General features: G+C 34.4%; 1 protein-coding gene across 1 annotated transcript; it reads right to left on the bottom strand.

The window, feature by feature from the left end:
- Positions 1–1896: 1896 nt before the first annotated feature.
- Positions 1897–3680, bottom strand: PIN5 (Auxin efflux carrier family protein). Its single transcript, XM_079078686.1, has 5 exons — positions 2918–3680; positions 2584–2669; positions 2332–2489; positions 2163–2239; positions 1897–2060 (listed from the first exon to the last, which is right to left on the bottom strand). Exons 1-5 carry the CDS (start codon positions 3586–3588, stop codon positions 1988–1990), a joined length of 1065 nt encoding a protein of 354 aa, XP_078934812.1. The 5' UTR covers positions 3589–3680; the 3' UTR covers positions 1897–1987.
- Positions 3681–9824: the final 6144 nt, after the last annotated feature.

The following is a 9824-nucleotide window of genomic DNA, read 5'->3' as shown; positions in this document are numbered from 1 at the left end:
TACCAAATAATTAGCCCATACCCTACTCTATTAAGAGTTGTCTTGTTCACATATAAAATATTTTATATATTTATATCATAAATAGCAATGTACTTTTAAAATATATTATTATAATCGACAAAAATGAGGGGGAACAAGTAAATTTCCCAATTTGCCCTCCTTTTGATATATTTATTTAGAGGCGTCAAGAGTTAGATTAGATGGCAGTTAGTGATGTTTTTGCCACCAAAGTCATGCATGTATAAATATAATCTGATTTTTTATGCTACGGGTGCTACCACTCCTTATGAAATGATAAGGGTGATATCACTCCTTATTAAATGGTAAGGAAATTAAAGATGTTATTGATGTGGCAACTCAAAAAATATTTGATAGTATGCTAATGGTGTTATCACTCCCTTCCAATGACTATTTACGAACTATGAACCGGTCGCCCAATTCATGAATGAGATGGCCTCAAGGTGGCTTTTTCATTTAATTATATCTTTTCATTCATACTAAATTAAATGTATTATTATTATTCATTAAATGAAGTCATCAATAAATTTATCCAACAACCACATATCATAGACCTACTGCAACCACCTCCCACGTCCACTACCATTCATCTTCTTCCAAAACCACCACCCTAACACCCAAAGCTAAAATCGAAACCACTACTAGCATTCTCGTGGTTTGCTTCTGAAGGTTGGTTCGATATCTGATGGCAGTTCGTTGTGTTGAATCGTTGGTTCGAAGGTTGTTTAGGGTTCGTTGCTTCTGAAGGTTAGTTCGAAGATGAAAAAGAAAACCACGTAGAAATATAAGCATATTGACGATAAAAAGAAGATGTTGCATGAAAAATAAGAGGAAACCGAGGCGTCAGAGGAGGCGTGGATGAATTATATCTAGGGTTATTTAAACATATTATTTATTTATTTTGTTCCGAAATTTAAAAAATAAAAAATAAGTAATTATTTATGGAGAGAGACGTGGGCTATAACCTCTTTGTCTCCACGTCACCATGCCAAGTAACTGATGTTTAGTTGAAAACCGATATATTCTTTGGATGGAGCCCCTATTTAACAACCGAAATTGACCTTTAATAGTCTATATATTGTGTAAAAAACATTAATGATGATACAAAAAACAAGGTTTGTTGTGTTGCTTTGACATTTTTTTTCCATTTTTAGATAATTGTTTTGTAAGATTGACTTGTTTAACTATGGATGATTGACGTTAATCCGCAACGAAAGAAATGCATGGATAATTTTTAGCAAAAGAAATCCTTGGTAATCCGTGAAGATAAATATGTGTGGGTAATTCGTAGCAAAAGAAATCTGTATAATTCTTAGAAAAAAACATGTGGAAAATCCGTCGCGAAGATCAGTAGGAAAAATTTATCTACGGATTAATGTGGATAATATGTGGTTGATGACCTAATATTACGTGGGGACTATAGACAAATTTCACCGTAGGTAAAATGTAAATTTTATCGTTCTAAGAAAAGCATCACAAAGAAAAAGTAGATATTTACGATAATTTCTATATATTTCCAATGTATGCAAGATATTAGAAAGCGCCCAACCAAACATAATTTTCTTACAACTTCAATCAATTTATTTGACACTCATAAAAACCAACATCGTAATAATGAACTATAACAAAGCACTCCAAATTAAAGGAAATACTGAAAAGTACTACACATATTGGAAGAACAGGCAAAAGGAATAAGGCATATAAACTATATTCTCATTTAGAATGAATTCAAATTCCATCAGATTTAAATGCTCCATTGTTAGAAAGAACAATATAATTGGTCGACTAAGTATCAAAAAACACTTAATTGATGATTGAAGTGTTTTTTCCTTAAAATTGAGTTTCATCTTTCTGAATTTTTTTTATAGATATCTTAGGTATGTAAAAACTTCTAGTAATAATGACTTAATTAAAATGTTCATATTTTAATTAGTTACATATAGAACTAGATAAGCTGTAAATGAAGGAATCAATGTAGAAATTCCAAGGCAGCATAGAAGCCAACCAAAATTGGGAGAGTCACAATCATGCCAAAGACAACCCTGAAATAAATACATATAAAATTTAATATATACAATCTCAGTATAGCACATATATTACTTAAAAATATATATAATTATGATACTTAGAAAACGATCACTTACGCAGTACTAAGTACTTCCGCATGCAATCCATATTCTTTTGCGTATATGAATGAGGTGATAGACTGAGGTAAGGCAGCCTGTAGAAAGACATGAAAAGTAAGATTACGTCAGCTTATTCCGATTGTTATTACAATTGATCGATAGTCTAAAAATCGAAGAGAGTGTTCACCTGAATGATAGCAACACGTAAAACATCCCCATGCAGACCGACGGCGATGCAACAGATAGCCATAGCTGCGGGTCCGGCAAAAAACTTGAGAACAATAGCAATCACCGTCATAGTCGTTCCACATGCAACTAGTTTCTCCTGCTGTGCCATGAACAGACCTGCATCAAGTTTCCCAAGAACCATGCATTCATTTATTAGTAACTTTTACGAAAGCCATATGATTTAAGAAAGTACAAGTTTATCTTTCTTTACCCATGCTAAACATTGCAGTTCCTGTCCCAGCCCTAGACATGATCAATACTGAACCTTCAATCATGATTGGCATTGGCCAGTTAAACCTATAATAAGAAGGGACAAAATAATTATCTGAAAACCTTCATGCACGTTAAAATAATGTATCTTTTGTGGCTCCTCATGCAAATATATTGATTTCTGTTGATTCGGGCTTACAAGATTATTGTGTTCCGTCTTTTCCAATGTTTTTATGAAAGATTTAACGAATTATAATCAAAAGGTCAAATATATGTCAAGTTTTCATGAGCCTAAAAGAGCATTTTGTATTATATATGTATTGCTATATATATACCTGTTCGATATGGTTGCCCAAATGATGCCAATGACACAAGAATATGAATTAGGGTTCATAGCTAGTTTCAAAGAGACGACTTTCAATAACGACACATATGATGATGTTCTAGTAACTTCAGCTTTATGAATATCCAATTTTGGGTTTCCTTCCAAATCTTTAGATTCCATAGTTGCATTGACAGAACACTCGGTTGTTGCTGATCTTCTCCATTCTAACACAAATAGGAGAGCAGTGAGCCAAATGATCGCTTGGACAACTGATCCCTGTACAACAAGGTTAACAAATTCTTGACCATACATAGCCCTAACCAAGGGTACTCCTACAACAAGAGAGTTTGTCAAAGTACATAGAGAGAAACTTGTTATGGACCAAGAATAGCTTCCTTTGCCACTAAACCTCGCCCAAAATGCAAGAACAATTACAATGATAACTTTGGAGATGGCGTCAGCACCTATGAAACGATAGTTCATATTGAAAGGGTCGATGTTGGCTGTGAACTCAAAAGTGAAGAGGGGAAGGGTGAAGAAGCATACGAATCGGTTAATAGCATTGGATTGTTCGTGTGTAAAAATGTGCCACCACCTCACCGAACCATAACCCAGAAGCAAAGCCACATAGAGGGGCACCGTGGCTGCCACCACTTTATAAACATCCTCTAGCCCTATCATTTTTCACAAATTTGTAAAGAAATCCTTCAAGGAAAGGGCTACGAGTCCAAATAAATGTGTGTTGGTGCTTTGGACTCGTTTGTAAGCGTCTGATCGTATTTATATGGATGTATTCGAGTAACATTACTAGGGTATATATAGAATGAAATATAAAAACAAAATATACAAAAAGTAATGTAAAATGTAAATGGTGCCTCCAGATGGTGTATATGATTCCTATTGGTAGATTCTTGAGAAGTTACGTCACCAAAGTAGTATGGTGAGTTTGAATGGTCAGTATTGTTTTGCCCCTTCTCGGCTGTTCTAAAAACGTTTATTTTTCCAATTCCTGGTTTTGGATTCCTTTTAAATTTTTATTTTTTTGAATGGCAACGTATTAAAAGCATAAAGATGGGGAGAAGCTAGCAATAAAACCGTTAATGCATTATGTAGCAAGAACTTTTTTTTAACAAGAAGAAAATATTTTATTGCGGGGAAAAAGCTAGCTAGGATTACAAAGCATTGATACGTACATTCAGATTTTGGGTTCAAACTCTAGTTGCTCGAATTCAAATTTAGAACTTTCTTAGCTCTAATTTTAAGCCATTGAAATGTCATGACCTTAATCTTGCTCACCAATATATTGCTATTTAAAATCTTGTCGTTGAACAGAATCGCATTTTTACAGTTTCATAAAGCCAGGAGGAGAATATTGAATCCAGACTTCAGCTTTCGAAGGGTACGGGTATCATTAGGAGGTTGGAATATAAACTCAGTTGACGATACATAAACCGGGAAAACGTTCCACCAGGTGTGTAAAGCAGATATGGCATTCTTGCTAGTAGAGATTATATAGCAAGATTACTAAAGAATTTTAGGAATAGTTTTCATACCTTTACATTAACGTGAATAATGTATTTATACATGATATCCCAGACAAGCTATTTGATAAGAACTACAATACATTTTAAAATATGTTTATTTAAAAATGCCCCAGAATGGAGATCATATGCTTGGATTGTCACGGAAATTATCAAATAAAATCATTGATAGCCCTTTGGCAAAAATGACGATTCAAAGCGAGGAAGAACATGTAAAACCCAAACTTGGCCTTAGTAAAATTTCGGTAGACAAAATGGATGTAAAATTTGATATTATTTGTTTGTTGATGACAGGGTACGTTCCTTGAGAAATAAATGGTGTTGGCCGTTAGAAATTAGGGTATAGAAAAGCTTAGAATTTCTGAGAATCGTGTATAACACTTTCAAATTAAAGTATTTGGGTGGTACTCCCAATCTTTAATCGGATAAGGCTCAGAAAATGAGAGAAACAGAAGACAGAATGTTCAAAATGTTATGAAGAAGAAGAGTACCAAAAACTGATTTCAAAAATGATCATATAACAAGAAAAACTTCATGTCTTAAAACTGCCACATGACAGTTTTATGTCCTAAAACTGTCCAAAAACGGTCATAAACCAACTTAAATTCGGGTCTAGAATATGGAGCACAAAACCGGGTGCATTTATCAAAAATCCGGATTTCTGATGCATTTTTTATATAGTAACAAATCCGGGTCGACCCCAGCCAAGAGCTCTGCCCCTTGGACCCCACTAGGGGTTGCCGCCCCTTGCACCTCACTCCCAGGGACGCTGCCCCCGGACCGCCGTTGGTTCAGGGGCTTCACCCCTAAATAGCAGTATACTTTCAACAAAGATAAAATTAAACAAATGTGTAGTCTGCACCATACCGATTTGTTGAATAATTGTCAAAGTGACATTGATCAACAAATTAACTCCATTACACTTAAATAATATTAGTTATATAAAATCACCAACAAACCTCCCCCGTTTAAGTGTAATCTTGATTAACTTAAACTTAAAATCATAACAACAACAAACTGATGCATAAATGAAATATCGTAACGATTGAATTTCACATTAGTATATTACTGATTCCAAATATTCGAATATTTGGGTGTCACTAAGGATTGAATCCTTTAAATTCTAAGTGAATACATGAAGATAATATACACAACAGTTTACATTCTAAAATTTCTAACTTGACACTATGTTTTACTAGCCTGTGTCCCATCCTTCAATAAGCATATCAAAGTCAAGTCTCAACTTCTTGAAGCAGCTAATCTTCATGCTTATATAGGTAGTTCTTTTGTTCTTGCACCTGGAAATGCAATTTTTCAAAGAACTTTTAAGAAATAAAATTTCAACCTCCTTAACTTGTAGTACTGAACACATACCTTGGGATAATGATAATAATGTGTTCCAATCATCAAATATCAAGCTTTCCACATTGAATTCAACATATAATATTACATTAGATGGGAATTGGGTATCTTAATATAAAAGATTTTAGGTGGACTTTAAAGTTATCCCTACAGTCTCCTTGTGCACAAGATCTCTAGCTAACCCTTTGGTTAAATGATCAGCTAAGTTCAACTGAGTTCTCACAAACTCTACAGATATCACACCAGTCATGATGAGCTCACGAATCATGTTATATCTAGAACCTAAATGTCTAGACTTCCCATTATACACTTGACTATAAGCCTTAGCCAAGGCTGCAACACTATCACACTTGATAGAAATGGTAGATATCAGTTTTCGCCATAGTGGAATTTCATAAATCAAATTCCTTAGCCACTCAGCTTCTTTACTAGCAGCTGACAATGCAACAAACTCAGATTCCATGGTTAAGTTAGTAATACAAGTCCGTTTCCTGGACGCCCAAGAAATGACACCTCCTCCAAGAAGAAACACCCAACCACTTGTAGAGGAGTGATCCTCTAAGTTGTTAATCCAGCTGGCATTAGAATAACCTTCCAAAACCGAATGATATCCACTATAAGTTAAACCATAATTCATGGTCCCTTTCAAGTACTTGAATACTTTACTCACAGATTGCCAATGATGTGAACTAGGATTACTAGTATATCTACTAAGCCTTCCCACATCATATGTTATATCAGGCCTAGTACTAATCATGACATACATTAGACAACTAATAGCCCTTGAGTATTCAAGTTGAGACACTTGAGATCCTTTATTAGGTAGAAGCTTAAGACTAGGATCTATAAGAGTGCTAACAGGAGAACAATTCTTAAAGTTAAACTTTTTCAATATCTTCTCACTGTAATAAGATTGCGAAATTGAAATCCCATTGTTTCCTTTTCTAATTCTTATACCAAGAATTGCCTGAGCCTCCCCCATGTCTTTCTTGTCAAAACTAGATGATAAGAATTTCTTGGTTTTATCAACTTCACCTTGATCAGTACTAATGATTAACATATCATCAACATATAGACAAATTATAACTCCTTTACCAGAAGAATCAAATTTTCTATACACACATTTGTCATCCTAGTTTAATACAAAACCATTAGACAATATCACATCATCAAAATTTTGATGCCATTGTTTTGGTGATTGTCTCAAACCATATAATTATTTCATCAACTTGCACACCTTATGTTCATTACCAGGCATCACAAATCCTTCAGGTTATTTCATGTAAATCTCTTCATCCAAGTCAACATTCAAGAATGCAGTTTTCACATCCATTTGGTGAATCAAAAAATTATGTATAGCTGCAAGACCTAACAATAATCTAATAGTGGAAATTCTAGCAACGGGAGCATAAGTATCAAAGAAGTCAATGCTTTCTTTTTGGCTAAATCCTTGGATAACCAATTTGGCTTTATACTTATCAATTGTGTCATCCACCTTCATTTCCTTTTGAGAATCCACTTACTTCCCAATGCCTTGCAACCAGGAGGTAAATCTGACAATACCCGAGTATTGTTATGCATGATAGAATCAATCTTATCCTGAATTGCTGCTTTCCAAAAATGAACATCCCTAGAAGCCATAGCTTCACTAAAAGTCTTTAGAACCTCCTCAACATTAAAACAATGTTGATGTTGACATATAGTCTCATTCCTTGTTCCTTCAACTAGATAAAGTTGAAAATCATATCCAAAAGACTTAGCTTTTCTAGCTCTTGTGCTTTTCCTAGATTCAGGTACAGAACTTGCACCACCAGAAACATCTTCAATTTTATTATTACTCTTGCTAGAATATTGATGAATCATGTACCTTGGTCTAGTTATAGATGTAAATATTTTTTCATCAAAGATAGCATCTCTTGACTCTATCACAGTGTTTACAGACACAAAGTCATTAGATTCTAAAACATAGAATCTATATGCTTTGGAACTCTCAACATATCCAATAAAGATAAAATCTACACATCTCTCACCCAATGTTTTCCTTTTGGGTTCAGTGAGCCTTACAACTGCTCTACAACCCCAAACTTTGAGATAACTCAAATTTGGTACGTTTTTACACCAAAGTTCATACGGAGTATTCTTACTCCTTTTATTTGGAGTTCTGTTCAAGATGTAACATGCAATTAACATTGCCTCACCCCAAACCCCTTCACTTAATCCAGAATAAGACAACATGGAATCAACCATTTCTTTCAAAGTCATGTTCTTCCTTTTAGCTACACCATTTTGTTGCGGTGTATAAGGATTTGTGGGTTGATGTATTATTCCAGTTGATTAAAAAAATTGGATCATAATACTCACCACCTCTCTCAGTACGCAATACTTTTATTAATTCATTTTTATGAAGCTCAACTTGTTGTTTATAAATTTTAAATTTATCAAGTGCTTCATCCTTAGAATGTAGAAAATAGACATAACAATATCTAGATGCATCATCAATAAAAGTAACAACATACTTTTTGTTTCCAAGGGAAGGTGTTGCATGGAAATCACATAAATCACTACATATAAGATCCAACACCTTGCTTTCCCTAACAACATCTTTGAAAGGTTGTCTAGTGATTTTCGTTAGCACGCATGTTTTACATTTTTCATTATGTTGCATATCAAAAGCAGGGATTAAACTTATTTTAGACATGTATTTTAATCTCTTGTAATGAATGTGTCCTAGTCTAGCATGCCATAAATCATATTTAGTAAAATTATTTCTAGTACTAGTAGAAGTCATGCAAACAAAATTGTTAATAAGAAGGATAATTAATATTAAGCCTAATCATTCCATTACATGCACATCCAAATCACATAAAAGAACCATGTCTTGACAAGATATACTTGTCACTTTCTAATATTTGTTTGTAACCACAATTATTTAATACAATTCTAGACACAAGATTCTTACGAATCCCTGGAACATATAAAACATTGTTCAAACACAAACATTTCCCATAATTAAAGGTAAGTAAAACAAATCCTAGTCCCTTGATTAGTTCAGTTGCAACATTTCCCATCTTCACAACAGATCCATCTTCAACTAGTTGAAAGTCCTTGAACGAATATATATATTTGCAAACATCACTTGTTGCTCCCGAACCAACCCACCATGAAACATTATCATCTGTACATAAAATGCTTCAAAAATCACAGAAATACAATTCTGAATATATTTAGAATTCAGCATGAAAACAGAAATCTGAACCTGTTGCTTTTCTATATCCTTGGATCCACTTGGTACATCACCATCCTTATTCACTTTACGAAAACAAAAATCTTTCTTGAAGTGACCTGGTTTGTTACAATTCCAACACACCACTGTAGCCTTCTTGTTGGAATACTTGCCATCCTTTCCTTTACACTTCCTTTTTTCATTAGACTTCTTTTGATTCTTTGATCCTTCTCCATCCACCATGTTCACAGAAGAGAAACCATGTTGGTTCTTGCCTTTGGGATTGTTATCAAGTTCTTGTGTAACATCCCGTTTATTAAATAAATAAATAGATAAAATTAATGAATGAATAACAGCCCAAAAATCCATAATATTTAGCAGGGAGTTGGTTTCAGGGAGCCAAATATTATAATTTGGATTATTCATGGGTTAAAGTGTAATTCCGAGATTTGTTTTGTAAAGATTTTCAGAGTTCAGGGGGTGTTTGGTAAATATTGGGCCTAAATTGAAATGAGTTTGGAATGCTGAGGGTTGAATTGGTAAATGTTGGATTTAATATGAACGAAAAAGGAGAAGGAGGGACTGAGAGTGTCAATATGGATCAATGTTTGAAATTGGACGGGACATATAAACCCGTCACCTATACCATGAAACCCTAAACCTAATCTCTTATTCAGCCGCCACCATGAGAAGCTATCCCAGCCGCTGCCTCCGGTGTCGAGTCCGACCGCCATTCATCCACCTGCAACCTCACTATCGGACACCACCCAATAGCCCCTGCTACCGATGAC

The sequence above is a fragment of the Lactuca virosa genome, chromosome 2 (assembly GCF_052849685.1).
Source record: "Lactuca virosa cultivar CGN04683 chromosome 2, Lactuca_virosa_CGN04683_v6, whole genome shotgun sequence".
NCBI classification, from domain to species: Eukaryota; Viridiplantae; Streptophyta; class Magnoliopsida; order Asterales; family Asteraceae; genus Lactuca; species Lactuca virosa.
Note: the sequence above shows the minus strand (reverse complement) of the source record. Positions and strands in the feature narration are given on the sequence as shown.

Excerpts from the sequence above, each read along its gene's own strand:
- PIN5 (XM_079078686.1), bottom strand. The coding sequence starts at position 3,588 with ATGATAGGGCTAGAGGATGTTTATAAAGTGGTGGCAGCCACGGTGCCC. Across the intron at positions 2,490-2,583 it reads AACTGCAATGTTTAGCATGG|GTCTGTTCATGGCACAGCAG; the intron begins GTAAAGAAAGAT and ends AACTTGATGCAG. Across the intron at positions 2,240-2,331 it reads TACGTGTTGCTATCATTCAG|GCTGCCTTACCTCAGTCTAT; the intron begins GTGAACACTCTC and ends GTCTTTCTACAG.